General features: G+C 53.3%; 2 protein-coding genes across 3 annotated transcripts in view; one reads left to right on the top strand and one right to left on the bottom strand.

The window, feature by feature from the left end:
- Positions 1–10,260: 10,260 nt before the first annotated feature.
- On the bottom strand, positions 10,261–22,561 carry SPINT1 (serine peptidase inhibitor, Kunitz type 1). Of its 2 annotated transcripts, none has more exons than XM_045770805.2 (11): positions 22,420–22,561; positions 21,591–22,130; positions 14,360–14,487; positions 13,993–14,131; positions 13,712–13,882; positions 13,511–13,537; positions 13,060–13,185; positions 12,900–12,950; positions 11,797–11,967; positions 11,540–11,587; positions 10,261–11,165 (listed from the first exon to the last, which is right to left on the bottom strand). In XM_045770805.2, the coding sequence occupies exons 2-11, from the start codon at positions 22,048–22,050 to the stop codon at positions 10,954–10,956; spliced, it is 1,533 nt and encodes a 510-aa protein (XP_045626761.2). In that variant the 5' UTR covers positions 22,051–22,130; positions 22,420–22,561; the 3' UTR covers positions 10,261–10,953. The 2 variants fall into 2 exon arrangements, with proteins under 2 accessions (XP_045626761.2, XP_045626755.2); XM_045770799.2 differs by having other exon boundaries at positions 22,333–22,462.
- PPP1R14D (protein phosphatase 1 regulatory inhibitor subunit 14D) overlaps positions 22,514–24,194 on the top strand; it is a 21,706-nt gene continuing 20,025 nt past the window's right edge. The window contains exon 1 of the mRNA XM_045770917.2: positions 22,514–23,455. The gene's annotated coding sequence lies outside the window, so the exon portion shown is untranslated. The remainder of the gene's footprint in view (positions 23,456–24,194) is intronic.

Raw genomic sequence — 24,194 nt, 5'->3', positions numbered from 1 at the left:
CTGCCTTTCCTCTGGCACCTCTCTGACTCAGGACTGTGACCAGCTCTTGGGGCCTGCAGTAAACTTCCAAGCCCTCATTTTAGCATTTAGGGCCTTCTCAAATCCCACACCAACCTGGACCAGGCCCGCTGGTCCCAGTGATCCCACTTCCTGATCCCCAGTTATTTTTTGACTTCTGACTCCCAAGTCTTTGCTCTTGCCAAATCCTCTAGTTTGCAAATTGCCCCCCCCCCCATCCATGCCCTGTTTCTCTTCTAACGGATACTCTCCTTTTCCAGGAAGTGTCTCTTACTTGTATTAGTGTCCACACTGCTCTCTTGGCACTTGCAGGGCGCTCTGAATTTGGTCACTTACTTAGACTGCATCTCCCCAGCGAAGTAGAAAGTCCTCTTCATGCCCCTGTGCTCCTGCAGGGGCCTGGGCTCAGGCAATGTTTGCAGCTGGCCCTTAAGTGCTTAAGATAAAAGGCCAACCTGTAAGCCCTGGAGGGGACCCCGAGGCACAAGTTCAGCTCCAGTTACGTGCCACTGAAGCCTGGAGATAGGCCTAAGAGCAATTTACCTCTGGTTCCCAGCCCACCAACTTGCTCTGCTTCTGTTTCTCTCTATAATATCTAGTTTATCTTTCTTTCCTTTGCCTTTTTCCGCCCTCTCTCCATTCTTGAATTTAAATTTAAAAGGATATTGATTATATTAATCAGACAAAATTGTATGTTTCTTATATCTACATTCTTACATGGCCTGATGGATGTAAATTGTTTTTAATGTCTGTGTAACCAAACCTTAGCTGATTTTTAAAATGTTTTATTTTTCCCATAATAAATACTCATAGAAAAATTAGAAAATCCGAAGAACTAGAAGATTAAAAATTTAGTAATAGTCTTAACTCCCAAAGATAATCAATAGTAACATTTTGATATACTTCCTTCCAGCCTGTTCTCCTATGCATATTTTTGAATTTTTTTTTTGTGATCATGCTGTATATATAATTTTATATTTTTTGGTTTTTTGTCATTTAAAATTTTAACAGGGGCACCTGGCTCACTCAGTTGGTAAAGCATGCAACTCTTGATCTCGGGGTCATAAGCCCCAAGTAGGGTATAGTGATCACTTTAAACAAAATCTCTAAGGGGTGCCTGGGTGACTCAGTCAGTTAAGTGTCGCCTCTTGATTTCGGCTCAGGTCGTGAGCTCAGGGTCCTGGGATCGAGACCCTCATCCAGCTCCATGGTCAGTGGGGAGTCTGCTCGTCCCTCTCCCTCTGCCCCTCCCCCTGCTCATGTGCTCTCTCTCTCTCTAAAAGAAATAAATCTTAAAAAAAAAAAGTAAAATCTTTAAAAATAAATAAATAAATATTTTTAAAATACTTTAAAAATATTAGTAGTATTTTTTTTAAAGATTATTTATTTAGAGAGAAAGAGAGAGTGCACATAAGTGGCAGAAGGAGAGAGAATCTCAGGCAGACTCCACGCCCATCTCAGAGCCAAACACGGGGCTCGATCTCACGACCCTGAGATCATGACCTGAGCCAAAATCAAGAGTCAGTTGCTCAACCAACTGAGCCACCCAGACACCCCTATTATTATTTTTAAAGTAGGCTCCATGCCCAGTGTGGGCCTGGAACTCACGACCCCGAGACCAAGAGTTGCATGCTCCACCGACTGAGCCAGCCAGGCACCCCAATAAATAAAATTTTAACAGTGTTTTTCATGTCATTATAAACTCTGACCAGAGGCTGTAACCGTACGTGTATATTTGCTTACTATTTCACCCTGACCATAATTTCTTTAACTAGATCCCGATTTGGAAGCATTGAGGTCGTTTTCCTTTAGCTTTTTCTTCTATTATAAGTGATACTACGTCGGCATTTGGTTATTTTTTCCACCATGGGTTGGTGACCATCTACAGAAAAACAGTTCTTCATCTTTGGTTTGGAGACTGGACCCCATATTATAATCCCAAGTGGCTCTTCGGAGAGGGCTTGGATTTCTGTGTACGTATGACTCGTGTTGAGGGGAGCCTCTCTCTGTCGAAGCATGACTAGCAGACTGTGGGTGTTCAATAAATACTGAATGATGACAAGGCGTGTGTATATCGTGTATTTGTGTTCAGATACATTTCTCCGTGTCCCTGTTTTTGCTCTTGCATATTGAAAGTGCGTATTGTCTTTGTGCAAAACTCCGCATAATTCCGTATATGTGCAAGTCTGTGTGTCTCTGTCTGTCAATGTGGGTGTCTCTCCTTATGCAAGATGTATACAGCTCTCTATGTGGATGTCTGTGCACCCACATGATGTCTGCCCTTAGGAGTGTGTATTATCCACAAATCTATGTGCACATCTGGGTTGGGCCTAGTCTCTTGGGGGCCGTGTGTCTACGTGTTTGTGTGCGCCCAGGCTCAATTCTGTTGGGTCTGTGAGGGGGTCTCTCTCCATGTGCTTCCTTGTGCCGGTGTGCGCACTGGGCCTGGGCTGGTGTGTGAGTGTGTGCGCACCCGAAGGAGGTGTGCCTGGCTTGCTTTCCCCCTGGGAGCAGAGTGGTGCCCAGGGCGGGGGTGACGCACCCTCCCTGAGCTCCCCCATTCTCCTGGGAACCAGCTTGGGAGAGTGAGTGAGACCGAAAGCAGACTGCGTCAGGAGCACCAGCCCCTTTTGCAACCAGCCCAGGCCCCAGGCGGTTTGTAACCGAGGCTCTCACAGGTCAGACCTGCCCACTGTACCTGGCTGCCAGGAAACCGGGCTCCCAGCAGGGCTGCACTGTCAGCGCCCTCCTTGGGCCCGGGCCAGATCCGCCACGGTGAGCACAGCTCAGCCAGCCGAGGGGCCACATGAGTCACCCTGTGGCAACAGCAGGGAGTGACTTCCTGGGCAGCGCTGGCTGTCCCCGTAACCAGGCTTTCTGCCCCAGATTGCAGCAATGCTGAGGCAGCCTTATCTCCTCCATTATCACCTTCCATTCGTACAACTGAACTTCTCCTCACCTCCAATTTTCAGATGAAATGACCGAAGCACAGAGCCCCCTGACCAAGGTGAAGCCGGAGCTGGGCCTTGGACCTGGGTTTCCCGACCCCGGGTCCAGGCCTTTTTCTAGTGAGCCACCTAGGGCTCTAGGTTTCTGCCCCACTAGCCCTAGAAATGATTTAGAGGGCAGAGCTGGGAGTCGTGGTTTCTGGGACAGATTTGGTTGTCCTGGGCTGGGGAGTGGGTCAGAGGGAGACAGGGCTGGATGTGGGATGTGGGGAGAGATGTCAGCACTGAACCAGGCCTGCCCTCCTTGTGGAACATTTTCAAGACTTTTTCCACTGAACAGAGGATTTGTCCCGTAACAGGGATGATCACGAAATTCATTGTCAGGTTCAGGATATTTTTGAGATTGAATGGGAGCTCTATTAATCACCTGTTCTTATGGTCACCCTACTTGTAACCCCTTTGGAAGGCAGAGCCAGTCGTTGTCATCAGCAAGGAGGGCCTCCTTGACCCTCACCACCAATCTGCCTCTCTCCCCAGGTGTCTAGATGACTCTCTGGCCCCTTGGCAGTGAGGGGCATCAGGGGAGCCCTTGGGCCCAGTGGGGCCATAGAGGTTCCCTGGGGCCACTTGAAACGGGCAGAAAATCAGCCAGCACAGACCCTACCCAGGGACACCTGACCCATGATGACTTCCTCCCTCAGACCTGTGGCCATGTTCTGCTGCCTCTGCCCATTTGCTCCCTCTCTCCAGGACCCTGTGCCAGTTGGGGAGCAAGCAGATCCTGTCCCCAGAGGTCTTCCTCTGGGGACAGTGAGATCACTGTTCTGGTGAGACAGGGAACTCTTGGTTCCTGGGGCACCACCCCACCACTGCCCAGTGGGCCATGTGCTCTGCTGACCACCCCACCTGCCATAGGGCCTCCTGTTTCAGTCCCATCCCTGACTTGCTGGGCGACTTAGGGCAAATTACTGCCTTCCTCCTTGTCTGAGTTTCTCTCCGTTGTAAAGTGGGGGTAATACTTTCTGCCCCTCCCTGGCTCCCAGGAGACCTGCGGGGATAAGCAAGATAATAGCGGGGAGCTGATTTGGAGGAAGCTATTGAGAGCCAAGTAAGAGGTATCAGTGCTGGCCCGTGTTTACATGGGTGTGGACCTTGGGTTCCCAGCATCCTGGGGCTTGGGACCAGCCCTGACAACTTCTTGGCCTGGCTCCTGGCTCCTTTGTCCCACTTCCTGAGAAAGGACAAAAACCAAAACGAGGAGTCTGGTCGTCTGGAGAAGATGATGTCAGAGCAAAAAGTTTGGGGCTCAGGAATACTGGCTTAGCTCTGTCCCCAACCACTGGCTGTGTGACCTTGGGCCAGTCACTGCCCCTCTCTGGGCCTCAACAACTTGACTCTGACAGCCTCCCTCAGCTCTGCACTCAGGGATCCTATAACCAGAGGCCACCATCATGGTTTGGGAGATAGAGAGGACCTTGTCATCTAGTCCTTTGTTTTACATAGACTACGATGGACTCCTCTTTGGGGGCCGCAGACTAACCCTGGTCAGTCTGATTAACCAAAGTCCTGAACTGGTTGCCAAAGGGATCATTTGGGAGAAGGGAAGGGGGTCACAGAAAATCCGCTAGGAAGACAACCCCAAGTGAGTTAGTGAGTCAGCAGTGTATAATCTGTCATACTCCGTCAGTGTTTGGTTCACCCTATACCTTCAGCCTCTCCCTCCATGCTTAAAACCTGGCACAGGCCTCTCTTCCTCCCACAGCTGGCTGTGGAAAGGGTGCTGGCTCTGTCCCCTTCCTCACTACACCTGCAACTGCTCCCACCCCCGCCCTCGCCTCCACTACGGCCTTCATCAGGTTTCCACCTGGCTCCTCTCCTCAGTTGGCTCCTTCCTGCCCCTGGCGAGCTTTGAAACTCCTCACCTTTGAACCGCTCCCTTCCGGGTCTCCTGCCACCCCCCCAACTACCCCTCCAACCGTTGCTCCTCTGGGTCTTCTCCCTGCAAGCAGAGGCTCTGTCTTTGGGTTCAGAGTGTTTCTCTCTCCCAGCAATCTCCCACCCCTCCATTGCCCCCTATCCAGCCTACTCCCAAATGCAGACCCTCACGGCGGGAGTGCTGGGGCCTCGCCAGGGTGCACCTGCAGCTGGGAGCACGCAGAGCTGACCGTGGCCCAAAGACGACAAAACTCGTATGTTTTTGCCTTGTTCCTGGCCTATTTATTTGTTTATTTATTTATTTGACAGAGAGAGCACACAAGTAGGCAGAGGGGTAGACAGAGGGAGGGGGAGAAGCAGACTCCCCGTTGAGCAGGGAGCCCGAAGCGGCGCTCGACCCCAGGACCCTGAGATCATGACCTGAGCTGAAGGCAGACGCTTAACCAACTGAGCCACCCAGGTGCCCCATTCCTGACCTTTTTAGATGTTCCTTTTTGCTCTTTTTTGTCTTCTTCCTACTTTATACTCATGTTATCTCATACTTTATAGATCCTTTTAAGCTGCCTTTAAATCCTTCCTCAGGAAGGCCAGGCATAAGCAAACAAAAACTAAGTAACCAACAATAAAATCAATAAAACCAGTCTCCTTCTGGTCCCTGGGGGCCCCTCACCTTTCCTGTGGTTCTCTCAAAGCTGCCCCTCGCACGCGATCTCATTTCTGCTGGCGGCACTGCCACCCACCCGGGCTCCAAAGACAGAAAACCTGAAGGGTCCACTGACTCAGTTTCTCCCTCTGCATACTCCAGCTAACGAGTCTTGCAGCATCTCCCTTCCCCAGATCTTAGAAGCTCTCTTTTCCCTCCCCACTCTCTCCATCCCATTGCATGGTTTGTTTCTTACTGGAATATATCTGAATACTTTTTCAAAAGAATAACTTTTTCTTATTACAAAAGCAATAGGTATTTATCATTGAAAATTTAGAAAATGCAGGCTGACAAAAAGAAAATGGAAACCACCTGTAATTTTTTTTTTTTTTAAGATTTTATTTATTTGGTTGACAAAGACAGCCAGCGAGAGAGGGAACACAAGCAGGGGGAGTGGGAGAGGAAGAAGCAGGCTCATAGCAGTGGAGCCTGATGTGGGGCTCGATCCCAGAACGCCGGGATCACGCCCTGAGCCGAAGGCAGGCGCTTAAGGACTGCGCCCCCCAGGCGCCCCCCACCTGTAATTTTTTGTCTTTCTTTCCAAAAAGATTTTGTTTATTTATTTGACACAGAAAGAGAGCACAAGCAGGGGGAGCGGCAGGCAGAGGGAGAGGGAGAAGCAGGCTCTCCACCGAGCAAGGAGCTCGATGTGGGGCTCGAACCCAGGACCCTGGGATCATGACTTGAGCCTAAGGCAGACGCTTAACCGACTGAGCACCCAGACGCCCCAATCACCTGTAATTTTTATCAATGAGAGGGAAGATTTGGGTAAATACCCTTTTCCAGTTTTGTTTTGTTGTCCTAAACATATAGCACCCCACTTTTTTAAAACCCCACCACAAGGAGCCTCTTGATTTCTTTCTCAGTTTATTTTCTTGGTCATCCTGGTTCCGGGTTCCCCTGATAGAACCCCCAGGTGCCCCTGCAGTTGGGGGTTAGAAAAGGCAGGCACTCTGAGGGAGCCTGTGGGAGAGTCTGGGCCACCCCTCTCCACCTGCCCCCCAACGTGGCCTTCTGGGTTTAGGGCTATCAGATAGTGCTATTGACAACAACCCCTCCCAAGGGGAGCTGAAAAATGCCTTCCCAGGCTGTAGTCTAACAGTTGGGTGGGGAAGGGAGTGGTCTTGTGCAATAGGGCAAACCACTCCTCATTCAGGGCTGTTTGTTTAAGTGGGCAGGGATGAGTTTGGGAGAAACAACCCAGTTTTGTCAGTGTTTATTTGAACTGTTGGGACCAATAAATTTTAGGGAAAACTCCCCAATAGGGGAAGACAGGTTGGGTTAGAAGGGATAAAATGATGGAGGTCCCAAAGTTGAATGAATGCTGGGAGTGGCAGGCTGGGTGGGGACTTTGGATGCGTTAGTGCCTGCCCAGCTCAAGAGGACCCAAACTCAACACCTGCATTGCTGTAGGAATGTGGGCCCCAGATTGCCAGCCTCCCAAGTTTTCACAAAAAGCTAGAAAAGTGGATTTTTAAAAAATGAATTTTTCTGACTCTTTAAATGTTAGTAACTAATTAAATTAAACCGCTGTTTGTGTCAAAGCATGATTGGCTGCCAGCGTGCAACTTTTCGACTAGCCTTTACTGCACATCTAACGTACTTTGCCCAGCTTACCCTAATTTACTTGGTGCGCCTTTCTCCCTTTTCCTCTCCTGTGGTGCGACCTCTAGTGATAGGGCCTGCTTACCTAACCACTCAAAGCTGAGTTTGAATTTCTCCTTCCCCTGCTCAAATCCATCTTTACCAACATACTCACCAACATTGCCTCCACCCGTCAAGCTCCCGGCTTTCCCTCTCAGGGCTTGAGTCAAACTGAGCAGCTTGTCGGTCCCCAATCAAAACAAGACCCATGATCGTCACTGCCTGGCTTTTGCTCACTATGATTTTGTTGTGCCTGGAACACCCACGCCACCTGCTCATCTCTTTTTATTAACTCCTCCATGAAGCCATTTCTCAATCTCCCTTTTAATTTCCATGGCTTGACCAGCCTCTGCTTTATTCAACAGCCATTTCTTAGGCACCTTGTATCCACAAGCAGGGCCTGGCATGGGGGATACTGAGGTAAATAAGATTTCCTCCCCCGGGCGCCTGGCTGGCTCAGTCAGAGGAACACGTGACTCTTGATCTTGGGGTGGTGGGTATAGAGATTGAGTATAGAGATTACTTAAATGAAGGAATTTAGGAAAAAAAAAAAAAAAGTCCCGATCCCCAGCCCTCCCCAAGGAGCCTCCCCCAGATGAGGGCAGACATATAGTACCACGGGCAGTGTGCGTGCCGCAGAGCTGTTCGCCGCGTGGGAGGATGGAGAGGGTCCCCACGGGCTTTGGCTGGAGAAACGGCAAACGCTTTTGAACTTCATCACGAGGGAAGTAGAGGCTTTCCGGGGCAAAGAGCCATTTGAGGTAGAGGCAACAGCCCGTGCCAAGGAATGGAGGTGTGAAAGTTCTGAGAAAGGGAGTCCTTGGGTGGGGATGGAAAAGAGGATGTCTGGGAAAATCACAGAAACAAGAGGTTTGGGAACCAAATTATTTGCATGCCTTTTTCCTGCACTCCACAGTGTAAGTTCCAGAAGAGCAGAGACTGTGTCTCAGCTTCCATGGCTCCACACCGGCCACCTGCCTGGGACTGTGTACCCTTGCTCAAACCCTTGCCGCGAAACACGGCGCAACACAGCGCCTAGCAGTGGTGAGTGCGCCCCCTAGCGGCCCCTGCGCGATCCTTCGTTCCGTTGTCCTAGCTGACCTGGCCAAGCCCTCCCTGCATCCCCGATCTTACTGGGGATGGCACTTTGCTGGCATCATCTCACCTCATCTTCACCCCTCCCTAAGAGGAGGCTGTTCCTTTCTGTCCAACAGACACTTATTAGGCATTTATTTTGTGTTGATCACTGTTGTAGGCATTGGGATACAGAATTTCATGAGTCATTCATCACCTCAGCCTTGGAAGCACTTACGAGATCCAAGGGATGATGGGGGTTGTCCCCAGCGCTAGGGGCACTAGAGGGGCCAAATCCATTTTGAGCCTTGAAGGATGGATGAATGGCTGGCAGAGTAGGAAGCCAAAATTCAGTGCCCTATGAAATGGCAGTGGCCAAATCAGCCTCGCCCCTACCATCTATCCACTACCATGTACTAAGGTCGAGGGGATGTGGGGTGACGGAGACCCAGAGACCACGAAGATACTGTCTGTTGTCTCCAGGAGCTCACAACCCAGTGGGAAGGCAGATGAGGAGACAGAAAAGAGAAGGGGGCACCCTGTGCTCAGGGTTCTGTTAGCAGACACCAGGGTGTGTCTCCCACCTGAGTGTGCGTGCGTGTGGGAGCATTTGGGGAAGAACAATAGGCCGAAATGTGAGAAAGGAGGATGTGGTCCAGGCTGAGAGTGCAACAGTTACAAAAAAACACAGTAGTGTGAGAGTTAGCTGGAAAGGAGGCCCATCCTGGGGTGCTAGAAAGGTTCTGCTTCTTGACCTGGGTGTGTGCTGATATGGAAACTCATGGAGCTGTACCCTTCTAGGAGTCAAATATGTACCTTCCTTCACCTTCAATCATTTGTAGCCCCCAACCTCTCACATCTTCGTGTGTGTGTGTGTGTGTTTTAAGATTTATTTGAGAGAAAGAACAAGCAGGAGGGGCAGAGGGAGAGGAACACAGAAACCCAAGCAGACTCCATGCCGAGCTTGGAGCCTGATGCAGGGCTCGATCCCACGACCCTGAGATCATGACCCCAGCCAAAACCAAGAACCGGATGCCTAACTGACCGTGCCGCCCAGGCAGCCCTCCGTGTTATTTTTCTGTCTAGCAATTATTAGCCTAAAAGTATCTCTTTGGTAAGACTAGGAGCCATGATAGGATTTGAACCCGACCCTCCAGTACCAGCTCTAGGACGACCCTGGGAACTCAGCTTTGCTGAGTCTGCTTCCTGGAAGATGGGGGATAATAGCACCTTCATCCCAGGGCCGTGCGCCGACGCAGTAACTTCAGGTACGTAAAACACTTACACAGTGCTTCCGGCGTGCCTATCCTGACATTTATCAGATTGGCGGCGTAGGGCACATAGAAGCTCAATATACAATTTGTTGAAGAAATGAATTAAAGGATGGCTTTTTTTTTTTTGACAGCAAACAAAAAATGGCTGAAACGGAGGCGTGTGGGGTGCAGTACCTCAACTGAAGTCTCCTGGGTAGGAGCTCAGAGCTCGGGAGCAGCTCCACTCCTGTGTAGAAGCCAAAGATTCTGCTGGTGGGCAGGGGACACAGCGGTGACCTGGGCCCCCACACCAAAGGGAGTGGAGGTAAGAACCAGAGTTCAAAGCCCTTCCCTCCTGCCCTTGAGTTCTCCACTACACACCGCAGCTACGATCTGCCCCAGAGACCAAGCAGGCTTGTTGACGAGGCTCAGACCAGGAAGAAATAATGCTACGCGACAGCTTTGCAGCCTCCCTGGGCCCCCTTCTTCCACGGCCCTCTCACCCCTCCCCTCTGGTGGTCAAACTTGGCAATTCTTTCCACCCTCAGGGGCTGGGGCAGTTTCGGGAAGGGTGGGAAAACCTGCTGAACAGGGTGGCCGAAGCCCTAACCGGTTGTACAGGGCGGTCCTATCTCCCCCCAGCCGGCCTGTCCCTCTCCTGCCCCACAGAGCAGAGGCAGCGGCCTCACGGAACCAACCGTTTTATTACGCTGTGGGTGGACTGGGTTCTGTGGAAGGCAGGGGGACGGGTGGGGGTGTGATGCCTGAGAGCCCTGGGGTGTTGTGGGGAGGATACAACACATCGGGTGCTGTGGGCCAGGCCAGGCCGGGCCTCACTTGTGGGGGAAGGGAAGAGGCAGCCTCTTCCCACTCCTCTTACCCATCCCCATGGCATTAAATAAACAAAAAGCAACTCTATACAGCACAAAATATACAGGGACGTCGTTCCCCCCCAGCCCTGGACTGTGCAGAGTGGGAGGGCCAGCTCTGAAGGGCAGGGCTGGGGGGCCTCCAGTTTCTGACATTGCCCCAGGCCCCTTCCCAATGCCACGCCACACGGTGGGGACAGGCAGCTTTGAACAAGAAATAAAACTCCAACTTCTGAAATCCTAGGCAGACAGGTCCATCTGTGTGTGGGACTCTGGGCTCAAAGGTTTTCTGCTCCTCCCGGGCCCTGGAGCTTTGTCAGGAATGAGAGGCCTAAGCTTAGTTAAGCCATCTCCCAGAGGGGCTGGAGCCCTGTCTCAGAAGCAGAGTGGGCCTGGGAAACAGGCTAGAGGAGTCTGGTCCCAAAGTCTTCCCCAGCCCAGGCTTCCATCTTGGCAAGGAGAAAGCAAGGCCAGGCAAGAGCTGGAAAGAGCCTGCGAGAGCCCCAGGCTCAGAGGGGCTGGGTCGTGTGGTTATAGACCAGGTGCTCCGTGTCCTCTGTGGTGGAGACTGTGGAGCTGGCAGGGGTAGGGGGTAGGGGCTGGTGGTGGTGGTGTCTGTTGAAGTCCTTCCTCTGGTTCTTGAAGAAGCAGTAACCCAATAGGGCTATCACGACCACGATGCAGGTGACCAGGAGTACTGTGACGGCCATCTCCACGGAGCCTGGCGGGGAAGAAGGGGTGTAATGGAGGCGAGCTCCTGGGGCCCGCTCGGCTCTGATGCCCACCCCCACTCTGTGCAGAAGGGACCAAGACAAGCGGATGCCAGGTTTGGAACAACCTCCAGCGTATGAGCAGCTGGGCTCCATCAGGAGCTCAAGGAAAGGCCTGGGACTCCGACGGCAAACACAGGACACGCACTTTACTGTGCTCCCCTCCCCTGCTTGTGCCAGTATCACCACTGACCGTGGGCACTCTGTCCCTTTAGCCAACCTCACAATCCTTCTCAACACAGGTTTTGGCAGTCAGAACCAATCATGTGACATCGATCCTTGAGACCATACCTACTTGTCCGTGAGAGGGCAGACCAGGGCTTACCTATGTTAGCTATGGGGCTTTCCCGCCGCAGACCGAAAACATCCTTCTCTACAAAATGTTGAGAGAAACAAGTCAAAACTCAAGGCTCTGAGACTCAGCTGCTCCTCCGTGCCCCAGACCACCCACTGTCCCCTCCGCCTTCCCCATTCCAGGTACCCTGATGATGAACCAGGACCAGCCCAGGCCTTGCGACGGAGCAGAGTGCTCTAGCGAAGCCCTTCCCCTCCCTGTCTTCTGTGCCCCACTGCCCAGCTCACTGGAGATGCCGCGACAGGACGCAAGACACTGCTGCTCCTCCTCAAAGTTGTTCTTGTTGCCAAAACAGCCACCATAGGTAAAGCGGGCGCAGCGTTCACTGAAGGGGTTGTAGTACCAGCGTGGGATGTTCTCCAGGCAGAGGCCCGTGTCTGGCAGGTCCACACAGTGCCCTGGGGGGTGCAGAGCAGGCCCAGGGGTGCGTGAGTCCATGGGGGGCCTCCCTGCCACCACCCACCAGGCTCCACATGGTTGCTGCTTGCCACCTCCTGACCCGCCTCATGCTGAAACTCAGGGCCTCGGGGGCCCCAGAAACAGCTGGCCCTTCCGTAGTTTTGCCAGAAGCAAGGAAGACAGATCCTGGACAACAGTTTTAGGCATAGAAATACCCTACATTGACTCACGTAACTATTTTTTTTCAATTTTCTTTCAGCTTTTCCGATTGTGTCAAGGTCTCAGTTTTCTCTCACGCACTGGATGGTCTATCTTTTTAACAAAGAAGCCTCAGGGTCTGAGCCCTGGCAGGCAACAATGTCCAGCTAAAATTTATTAACGTTGTTTTATTATGGTTATTTTAATAGTTAAAATAACTTGATTGGTAGCATGTAATAGTGGCTTTCCATGTATGCTAATAATATGAAATTTCCTTTAATACATTAAGTTTAAAAAGTACTTGATTTTGGGGGGCCTGGGTGGCTCAGTTCATGATCCCAGGGTCCTGGGATTGAGCCCCGTACTGGGCTTCCTGCTTGCTCAGTAGGGAATCTGTTTCTCTCGCTCTCTCTCTCTCTGTCTGCCCCTCCCCACTGCTCCCATTTTCTCTCTCTCAAGTAAATAAAATCTTTTTTTTTTTAAGTACTTGATTTATAGGAAAAATGGAAAGTAAATAACATCTCACTGATATGCAGGCATGGGTAAATCTCTGAAGGTGTTAACAGGAGGACCCATGCTTGGGAAACACAGAGACAAAGAGAGCCCAGGAGCCCGCCAGCTTTCTACCTGCAGCCTGGCACACCTAGCAGGCCCCTCGGGCACCCTGGAGCCGTGCGTGAGGATGGCAGTGCCGGCCTGTGTCCCAACCCAGGGGACCCGGGCAGGAGCTCACCTTTGTCACTGCGGAAGTGGATGTTCTGGAGCTCCTCAAAGCCACTGGTGTCTGCAAAGATGAAAGGTCAGAGGCCCAGGCCCCACGAGGGTCTCCCAGGATGCAGGATGCACGGTCAGGTCCCCCTCCGCCCACCGCCCCTCCCTCTCCCAGGCCTCACATTTCTCACAGGTGGCCTCGTCGGAGGCATCGGGGCAGTCGGGAGTGTCATCACACTCCAGGAAGCTGTCAATGCAACAGCCGTCGCGGCAGCGGAACTCGGTGGGGTGACAGGTGCCAGAGCACACTGGGTGGGGCGGGATGGCATTAAGAGTGAGGTCAGGCTGGAGCACAGGCCACCAAGTACCAAGAGTCCACCATCTACCTGGCCTTCTCTACCCCAACACAGCATTATGACATGTCCCCTGCTCCCCTTCTAGCACCCACTCCCCACAAACCCTCCTACACACAAACTGGGCAGATCCTGATAGGGTGCTGGGCTGCAAGAGATGGGCACTTGTGGTCCTTCCACATCCTACGAGGGCAGGAATGGGTTGGGCAAAGCCAGCCGGGGCAGGGACAAAGACATGACTTGGCAGGGGTGAGGGAAGAGGGAAAGGAGCAAAGCTCACCTGGACGGTGCCTGTCCAGTGCGGGGCCTGGAGAGAGAAAACAGATGAGTGAGAGGAGTCAGGGCCAGGTCCCGGCAGGGAGGAGCTGATGGGGGCGCCTGGGAATGGAGGACTCCCCTGCCCACTGCCCTGACCAGCGGAGAGACCACCCACCCTGGGGGCAAGTCACCTGAGCCCCAAAGCTGCCTCGTAAAGGCCCACCTTGCACATCCCGGCAGGCCAGCTTGCACTCCTCTTCCCGAAGATAGTTGTTCTTATTGCCCAAGCAGCCTCCGTAAACAAAACTCTTGCAAATCTGTTCTTTGGGGTCGTAGAACCAGCGGGGGAAGGAACCGCGGCAGCGGCCCACCTTGCTGGATGCGAGGCAGTATTCTGGGGGGAGGAAAGCTTGTGAGGGGCCCCTGTGAGGGGGCTGGCTGATGATGGGCCCCATCAGCAGAGGGGGCTGGCTCCAGGAACTGCCTCCCCACCCCCTCCCTCACCTTCTGTCTGCTTGGGGGACAGCACGGTAACTGTGACGTTGGTCATGCTCTCTGGCTGGTCGGAGTCGGCTGCTGTCAGCTGGAACAGGTAGGTGCCTTCCTTGAGTCCCCACAGCTTCACCTGGTCCGGCTCACTCTTCTATACACAGGAGGAGCCATCAGGCTGGGACCCCTGATGCCCTTCGGCGGCCCCAAGTCCTCCCAGCCACACAGCCACCCCCACAGGGAGGGCAGAGGAACTTGGTATTAAAGGGTTCCTCAGCTTCTATCCCCCACACCAATCTGGAACCTCAGGTTGGCCTGTGGCCCTGGAAAGGGGGCCCCGGAGAGCTGAGGTGGGGGTCAGGGAGCCAGCCCAGTGTCTTACCTCTACTCTGACATCCGTGTCACCCTGCAGTAGGTACCAATCTGTGTTCTCCACATCCTTCAGCACCAGGGGTTCCTGGGGCTGTACCTTCAAGTCTATGCCTGCCCAGGCCTTGGGGATCCGGGACCCTGACGGGGAAGGTAAGGTCAGGCCAATTCTCACTGGATGGACCAGAGCTCTCCTGAAGTGGGGGAGCAACAGGGGCCACACGGAGACCAACCTGGGGCTCAGAAGCCTGCATGGGGCCCAGGCAGGGGCTCACAACTAAATCAGCATCTTGCTCTCTATTTAGACGTGTCTTTGGTATACTGAAGGCATGTTTTTAAAAGATTTTATTTATTTATTTGAGAAAGAGCGAGAGAGGGACAGAGCAAGAGAGAGCGAGCATGAGCGGGGAAGAGGGGCAGAGGGGCAGGGGGAGAAGCAAACTCCCTGCTGAGCAGGGAGCCCAATGCAGGACTGGGATCATGATCTGAGCCGAAGGCAGATGCTTAACCAAATGAGCCACCAGGCGTCCCCTGAAGGCATTTTTAATGTTGTAAAACCTGCTTTTGGAAGCAAAATATATAACAGCATGTGCCATTTGACCCCAATTAAGGAAAAAATATACACGGGAGAGGAGCTTATTCCCATTTTCTATAGTAAGCAGGTACTTGTGCTAATTGCTTTAAAAAGTTAAAGTAACAATATTTTTTTAAAAAAGATTTTTATTTATTTATCATTTGTCAGAGAGAGAGAGAGAATAAGTAAGGAGAGCAGCAGGCAGAGGGAGAAGCAGGCTCTCTGCTGAGTAAGGAGCCCGATGCGGGACTTGATCCCAGGACCCTGGGCTCATGACTTGAGCCGTAGGCAGACGCTTAACCAACTGAGCCACCCAGGCGCCCCAAAGTAACAATATTTTTGAAAAGCCAAAGAAGTAAATATGTAATTAACGCATTAGCCCTCATTGTGCTGGTCTGGATTGCTGCTGAGAAGCCCAGCCTGGCAGAGGTCCCAAGCATAGAGTCCTTGGGCAGCACCGTGGCAAGCCTTGGTGTCCCAGAGCATGTAGCCACAGGAAGAGGGTGCCTGCCTCTGCCACCTCAGACAGACTCTGCCTCTCCTTACAAGAGATCTCCAGGGAATCACACCCTCCCTCAGCCTGACAATGCCTGTGCCTGAGGCTTCTAGCAGTTTCAAGTTAGGGGCTGGGGAGAAACAAGCCTAAAGCAGGATTCCTGCCTATAGTAGGATGAATGGTGGGACCCAAAACACATGCCTATATCTAACTCCAGAACTGGTGAATGTGACCTCATCTGGAAAAAGGGTCCTAGCAGAAGTAACTAAGTTAAGCATCTCCCTATGAGATCATTCCAGATAACTGGGTAGGCCAATGCAATGACACCTGTCTTTACAAAAGACAGAAGAGGAGAAAACAGAATGAAGGGAAGCCGTGTGAAGAGGGAGGCAGAGACCGGAGTGATGCAGCCACAAGCCAAGGACGCCTGGAGCCGCCGGGAACTGGAAGAGGCAAGGAAGGACCCTCCCCGCTCTTCAGAGAGACTGTGGCCCTGCCAACACCTGGCTTTTGGACTTCTGGCCTCCAGACTGTAAAACAATAAATTTCTGTTCTTTGAAGTCACCCAGTTTGTAGTACTTCGTTTCAGCAGCCATAGGAATCGATACCCTGCCTTGGAGGGGACTCCAGTCCAGCTGGGCGGGTGAGACCGAGCACCAGGAAGCAACACAGGAGAAAAGACCCACCAAGATGAAGCAATACGTGGTGTGCGTCCAAGACAAGGGAGTGGACACGCTGAGCAGGCAGAGGCCACAGCACGTTAGAGGAAGGACCTTAGGCTTTCTGGAGAAGGAAGAAAGGATTTTTTAATTCTTTCATTTCTGCTTTTTTTGTTTTGTTTGTTTTGTTGTGGGGAAGAATGTGCTGTGTGTTGACAACAGCAGAAAAGGGTGAGCAAAAGCAAGGAGTTGGGAATTTGCAAGGCGGGTCTGGCGGACAATGCCAGAGGCCAGCGGGGTGAGACATACCTCAGAGGGCCCTCAATGCAGAGCCAGAGCATGCAGAGACACAGAAGTGACATTCAAATATGTAACAACTGGCGCTACAGGAAGGGGACACACATGGCCACGAGCAGTGGCACAGAGTTCTGGATGCCACAGGTGCACCAGACACTGACTTCCTAGGTGTGTGATTGAGGTCCACGAGTCTGAAGGGAGGGATCGTCCTGAGATCCAGGCCGCAGCGAGCGATCCCTTGGTCCTGAATTACTTCTATGGAGTGAGGAGGCCAGTGAGTGGACCGGCACAGCAGTTCAGGGCACACGCGAAGGGAGTACTTGGAATTAGAGGGACAGCTGAGGGAATGGAAAGGAGGATGTGAGAAGAATGCTGAACAGACACGTCAGGCTTCCATGTCTGACAGGCACTGGGAAGTGGGAAGGAAGAATCAGGGCGCAGACAGAAAGGAAACCAGATCTAGAGGGAACCTGTGGGTTCAATCAGAGAAGTTGAACTTGAGGGAGGGAAGACCATTGAGAGAAGTGACCAGCAGGCAGTGGAAGTGTGAATGGGAGCCTGAGAGGCCAGAGTTGGAGAAAGCTAAGCAGTTGGGTTTACTAACCAAGCTGCCAATAGTTTAATGTGTGCTGGCCACCACACATCACCTGCCCACGTCACCTGCAGTAGGAGCTGACAAACCATGGCCTGCAGGCCTTCACCTGTTAAACTTTCAAATGGTTGAAAAAAGTCAAAAGAATAGTGTTTTGTGACATGGGGAAAGCACCTAGAATTCAAGCGTGTGTCCATGAATTGGAATACAGCTTCACCTACTCGGTTACGTATGGGCAAAGGCTGTGTTCGTGTTACAAGGGAGAGGAGTGGCTGGCACAGAGATTGTATGGGCCACAAAGCGTTAAGTATTTCCTCTTTGAACCTTTACAGAAAGTTTGCTGACCCCGGTCTATGTCACCTACCTTCCTAACCATCCCGCCACAACTGCGTTCTCGCCCCTTTCCACATCAGAAAATTGGCACCAGAGAGGTTCAGTGACTTGCCCAGGATCACTCAGTTTTTGAACAGGAGAGCTGGGATCTGAACCCTGGTCTATCTGACTCCATAGCTCTTTCTAAAACACCGTGCAGCAGGTCACCCACCTACGTAGAAGTGTGATTTTGATTGCTTCTTATAATCTCAGGGTTGTTTTTAACTTAGGTAGTACCTACATCGGATAAAAAATTCAACACGTACAAAAGAGCAGCGCCTGGGTGGCTCAGACTGGGTGGCTCAGTCTGTTAAGCATCTGCCTTCGGCTCAGGTCATGATCTCAGGGTCCTGGGATCGAGTCCTGCATTGGGCTCCCTGCTCATGCGGAGGCTGCTTGTCCCTCTGCCCCTCCCCTCCTGCTCATGCTCTCTCAGATAAACAAATAAAATCTTAAAAAATTTTTTTAAAAAGTACAAAAGAAAAAGAAAGTACTTGAGAGTTGGGGCACCTGTGGCTCAGTCAGTGGAGCTGTGACTCTGGATCTCGGGGTTGTGAGTCTCAGCCCCACGTTGGGTGTAGAGATTACTTAAAAAGTAAAATCTTACCCCCCAAAAAGTACAAAAGAGTGGTGAGAATTAAATCTTGTCTTTTCTTAACCTGTTCTCCTTAACCTCTCAGGTTCTTCCCACCAGAGGCATCCATTCTTACGTGTGTGTGCGTGTGTGTGTGTGCGTGTGAGAAAACATCAAGACAGACCGTATTGAATTCAGAAGCATGCAAGTTCTCCTTCTTGTTTTTCCCACAATATGTTTTGGAAATCATTCCATAGCAACATGGAAACAATCCCCCCCCCCTTTTCTGGGTTGCACAGTACTCATTACATGAATGCACCATAACTTACAACTTAGCCAGTACACCAGTCTTCTCTTGACTTAGATTTTCTTTTTTTCTTCCTTCTCCTCTTCCTTCCCTGCTAAGCACTAAACCATAGTGCCTCAGGTTTATTATTATTATTAAAACAGCATTACCATATCCAATTATAGGATGTGTTGATGGACATTTAGATTGTTTCCAATTCTTTGCTATTATAAACGATGCTACAGTGAGTAACTGGCTGGTAAGTTGGTTTATACACATGTAAGTACAGCGGCAAGATGAATTTCTACAAGTGGAACTATGCTGAGGGTTATACGCATTTACAGGGTTTTTAGAAAGTTTTTATTTATTTATTCATTTAAGTAATCCCTACACCCAATGAGGGGCTCGAACTCACCATCCCGAGTTCAAGAGTCGCGTGCTGTTCCGACTGAGCCAGCCCGGCGCCCCAGTTTACAGTTTGGATGGATAGTGCCAAACTGCCCTCATCGAGGCTCTACAGACTTCTGTCAAGCGTTAAGAGTGAGTTGAAAGAAGAGAAGGTAAAGAGATAAGAACGCTGGTGGGAGGCTGAGTCACGGAGATTCTTCTTTGATGAGGCAGACTCACAAAGGAGACTCACAGAGGGTGGACCCAAGGGGGAAGACCAGGACACGGAGTGACAGCGAAGGGATGGGAGGGGAGAGCCTGCACAGAAAAACATGCCAGACACAGGTGCAGAGGCCGCGAAGAATGAGAAAAGGAGGCCCTGGCTTCCAGGGGTTGAAGGGAAATAAAACCTGAAGAGCAAGAAAGAAAAATACCTGTCTGGACCGAACCCGCACTGGTGGCTTGGCTGGCAATCAGTAGAGGGTCCAACAGGGGCAGGTTCTGGGGTAACCTCTGAGTGACAAAGCCACGGGGGTGCCTCCCTCCTTATATTTTTCAGAAAGTCATCCGCTGAAGACAAGACCACCTGGCAGTCTACCTAGCAGACAGATAGGCTAGCCCCACCGGCCCTTAGGGTGGCTGGGGACAGGGGAGTGATGGAGTGATGCGTCAGGCCTTGGGCCAAACCAGCAACATCCACCCGGGCCGGGCTGGGAGCAAGGGGCAGATGCCCCACCCTACCACTCCCTACTTCCTACCCCCCAAGAGGGCAAAGGGCCAGAGGGGCAATAAAGCCTCCCCTCCCCCAGCTGCCAGGCCTCAGGATGTCTCCAGGAAACACAGACTCCACCTGCTAAGCCACTCCTCCAACAGAAAGGCAAAGTGTGGGCAAGTGAGGGGAATGAAGGAAGGAGCAGGGTGCTTGGGAGCCATAGGAATCTGGGCTGGACTGGCCTGGCCACAAACAGGGAAAGGGGATCAAGCTAACCCACCCTGGGGAGGATTTCTCTACCCCATGCAAGAATCAAAGGTTTAGATGCCCGGAGCACCTGCCCACCTTGCCTGTCTTGGTCCACCCGAGCCTCCAGAATGGCTTTATCCTGCTCTTTCCCACCTCCAATCTCTAGCCAGGCTCAGCCAGGACTCCTTGATACCAAATAGCTCCCCCCACCCCCCAGAGCACTGCAGCACCCCTAAAATGGCCTGGAGCTCGAACTCAGTTCACGCCCTACCCAGCTCCCTCAATGACCCAGGAAATCCCCACTCCACCCTGTGTTGTGCCAAACAGGCCAGTCTGGGTTGGGGGGCGGGGGGGTTCCAAATGAGGAAGGCTGGTCCCAAGGACCATGGAGCCCCATCCAGCTCAGCTCCCTGACCAGAACCCGGATTTTTTAGGTTCTGGTCCTGGAGTGGGACTCCCATGGACCCTTATCAGAGCAGGAAGGCACAAGCAGCTGAGGTCAGTTAGTGTCATCACCACCTACACTCCGTGCTACTTCCTTGTGGAACAGGCTCAGGCCCTGGGCCAGTGGGATTCAGGTGGCCCAGCCTGGCCCAGAGATGGTGCCCACTCTCCACCTCCCCCACCCAGAATTCCCATCCTGCCTCTCCTCAGAGAGCCAGGAGAGCTACTGGAAGGATAGGGAGAAGAGCAGGTCCTTAACCTGAGAGAGACTGGCCCAGGAAAAAGCTGGACAGTCTCTTTTCCACTTTCCAGAACTGAGACCACCCCTAGACTGAGCACCAGCCCAGTCCTGGCCCCCGAGTTCCCCAGTCTCTGGTTCTATTATCTGCTGGGCTATCTTGGGTCAGAGTGCTAGGTTTCTACCAAAAAAGGTGGTCTTGTGTGGAAAAACAGCACAGGACTTCTGGAGATCCTGCCTGGGTTGAGTCCCACGTCTCCCATTTCTGGGCAGTGCTATCCCAGGCAAATTATTTAACACAGGAGTCAGTTTCCTCATCTAAAAAGTGGGCTGACGACTAATAGCACCCTTTTCAGAAGTGGTTGTCATGAGGCCGAAGTCAGAGGTTGAGTGGCACAGCCATCAGTAAACTATCAAGTGCTAACAGAGGTTATCTGTTGTGACCCATCCCTGCCCTGCAGCCCCACCTGGCCAGAGCAGCAGGCAGAGAACATGGGGAACGAAGGTCTCTGGAGCGGCCCTGATCCCAGCTCACTGCTCAGTCCCAGGAGGAAGGAGGAGCCCCCACTTTGCCCTTATCCCTGGAAGTAAACAAGGTGAGCAGACCTGGTAGCTTGGCTACCACATCCTCAGCTGGAAGAGCCCTGCCTGGCTCACCGAGTATACACACACCTGCCTGTACAGCTGACATCCCTCCCCTACCAGGTACACATACCAGTGGGCTGACTCACGCAGCAACCCTCCTCACCCCCACCCCAGAGCCTCTGGCTACTGTGCCCACAACACCACCCCTTCCCCTTTTAGGTCAACCCCTGACTGGGCTTGTTCTTAGCATCTGGGGTCTAGCCCTTTCCCCCGGACCACCAAAAGGCCAACAGGTGGGAGGGAACAAGGGGTGCAGACAGGTGCTAATCAGTCTCAGCCCGGCAGGAGAGGAGCAGACTATCCTTCCCCAGGCTCGCCTGACAGGGCCTCAAGGTGCCTAGAACAGTGCTTGGCCAGGGGTGCTTAGCCAGTCACCCTGCGGCCTACAGACAACTCACTCCCTGATTTGGCATATAGGGTCAGCAATCGGGAATCGGGAGGAGCAGCCTCCTCTCTCCCAAACACACATCCCAAAGCACCAGCCCATTCAACATCCAGAATTCCCTAATTCCCCGACCCATAGTCTGGGCTCTAGAATGTTACCCCTCCCCATTCAGGTAGCCTGGCCTTTGTTTTACTGTTTATACTGCCTACTTCTAAGGGCAGAATGAGACTGTCCTCCTTACTGCTTTCTGATGCTCGCCCCTCCCAGAACTCCATAACCAGCCCCCTTACTGAGTCCCCCCAAATCCATCCAACCTGTTCCCCTCGTTCCTTACCTCCAAAGCCCTGGGTCCGCAGCTCGCGGTAGGAGTGGTAAACCTCGCGCGTGAGGTAGTTGATGAAGCCCTCCCTGGGCGCGAACTTGCACACGAAGTTCTGCTCGTAGAGGCAGTTCATTAGGAAGCAGGCGACAATGGCGTCCTCCCCGCGGTCCGGCGGCAGCTCCACCAGCGCCAGGTTGCAGTTCTGGGTGGTGCAGCACGCGCGCACGCAGTCCCAGCCGCGGCGCACGGCGGGGGAGCCCAGGAAGGTGGCCCCGTTGCTCACCGAGGCCTCGGTATCGAGCACGAAGGCAGGCACCCCGGCGGTAAAGCGGTCCAGGCAGGGGCCTCCCGGGGGCAGCCCGGGGGGCGCGGGCGGCGGCCCAGCCTCGGTGCCCAGGAGATCGAGCGCGCACAGGAGCCACACGGCGACTGCTGGGACGCGGGTCCGGGAGAGGCGGGCGCAGGCCATCATCCTCCCCGGGGCCGTCGCCCTCCTTCCCAAGGGGGTCACCTTCACTGCGCGCGCCTCTGGGCTCCGAGGGTGCTAGCGATCTGAAAGAGGGGAGGGGACACACTGGATGAGCAGGACACTTCGAGGGAGGCGGAACGGCCAGGAACACGTCGAGGGGAGGGCAGGGGAGCACCCCACGCCCCGGGAGTGAGGAGAGGTACGCGGGCCCAGCCCTCCCACGCACGCTCCGGTAAGCCTGCCGCGGGACTGCCCGCCAGATGGACGGCTAAGGAGCTCACGTACCCGGACACACACAGCCGCGCCGAACAAAGGGCCAAACATGCTCCGAGCCCGCTCCGTCCCCGCCTGGCGCTCCGGGGCCCGGGTTACCTGCGCAGGTGAGTGGGGTGGGGCCGGGCCTGCCGAGGTTCCGGTCCCGGCTTCCTGCGCGGCTCTGGCCGCCGCTTCCGCCCCGGTGCCGGGAGCGCTGGGGCTCGGCCACCTCCTCCTCAGGTTTCTGGTGAAACTGAGTCAGTGCGGCTGGGGCGGGGCGGACATTAACCCCAACTCCGCCGGCCCCGCCCACGGCCGGTGCGCCGCCGCCTGCCCTGCCTCGCCGAGCTCCGCGGAACCGCCGCCCCGCGGCCCCCGACCCGTCCCGCGCCGGCTGCTCCCAGCAGGGGCTCTGAGCGGCGCCCCTCCAGACTGCTCTACGCGGGCTCCGCCGAGTCCAGCCTCGCGGCGGGACCCCGCACCCCAGAAGCGCAGCCGGATCCCGGGAGGCCCGGACACGGCCGGCACGCTGCAGCGAAGTCGCCCCCTCGGCCGTCAGGCGCTCCGCCGCGGCTGCCTCCGGCCTCCCTTTCCGGTCGGGGCCGGCATTCCCAGCCCCAGGCCCGAGGCGCTGAAGGGGCTGGGGGAGGAGAAACAGGGAAAGCCCGATGCAAATGATCTCGCGGGCGTCGTCCGCCCTCGGGGAAATGATTTCCATCTCGAGGCGGGAAGAGATCCCCCGAAGCTGTGGGGCTGCACCTTTGGTACCAGCAATCCCGGATGCCTGCTCCAGCGTCACCGCCCTTGCCGGCCCCGGGAAGCCCTCCTTTCTGCCAGAGTGAGCAGCTGAGGCGATTCCGTCCTCCACATTTCCCCGCTGGACCGGCAGTGGTTCCATTTCGTTTGAGGCCCTTCCTTGTCTTGTACCAAGGCTTCCATTCAGGCCTCTGTCGGAGCTGAGTCCCTGTTAGCTCACCGGTCTGCTGCCTCCTCCCCTGGAGCACAGGTTCCCTCTTCTCTCCCACCAAGAGGGTGCGCCTGGTCAAGACCTGACCACCTTCTTCCAGTAGAATGCCATCCTTGAAAGCTAGAGTTTCCAGCTCACCAAAGTAGTTGAGATAATGACCTTCACAGAACCGTGAGCTCCTTGAAGGTGAGAGTGAAGAATTCCTCTTAAAGACCATTCCTACAGAGCAAGATTGGTCCTATTAATACTCTCCCAAAAAAGATTCTATACCTTCTCACACTTAACAAACCCCGCCCAGCGGAACATTCTTCCTAATTTCTTATCCAGAGCAGCTTTACCTACTAGTTCCTGGAGCCAACCCTTTGATCATTTTCCCAGCTGAACTGCAACATCCCCCAGCTGCCTACATTATGGGTGTTGGGGTGCGAACTGGGGTCTTTCCCCCTTCTCTGGATTTTCTCCTTTTCTTCCACTGCCCCCAGCACAGTGGTGGACAGAGGACAATGATGTTATGCTGGGAATGAAGCAAATAATTGTGTGGTTACTGGGAAGAAAGAGTTTTGTTGTGAGTTGATTTCTGCCTCCCCCAATACCTTATACACACAAGAGTCCTAATAGAGGAGACTGTTACCTTATGGTAACATTATATAACCGTAGATTGATCATTACATCCATCCACAACATTACAAAAACCTGTATTTATCAAGCACTGACAGTGCCCAAACCCTTAGGTTCCTAAGCACTTCCCACACGTTGCCCCATATACTCAAACCAAGAAAGCAGATACTATTTTTATCCCTGATATACAGATGAACAGATGGGCTAGGAGGACAGGTAATGTGGCAGGTGGCAGAGTGAGGATTGACGTCCAGGCAGGCCAATTTGACCAAACCCTGGGCTTTACTGCAACTCGCAACTCTGACTT

The sequence above is a fragment of the Ursus americanus genome, chromosome 36 (genome assembly GCF_024610735.1).
Source record: "Ursus americanus isolate L20-20 chromosome 36, mUrsAme1.1.p, whole genome shotgun sequence".
Taxonomy (NCBI): domain Eukaryota; kingdom Metazoa; phylum Chordata; class Mammalia; order Carnivora; family Ursidae; genus Ursus; species Ursus americanus.
The sequence above is the reverse complement of the archived record's forward strand: the minus strand, read 5'-3'. Positions and strand labels throughout refer to the sequence as shown.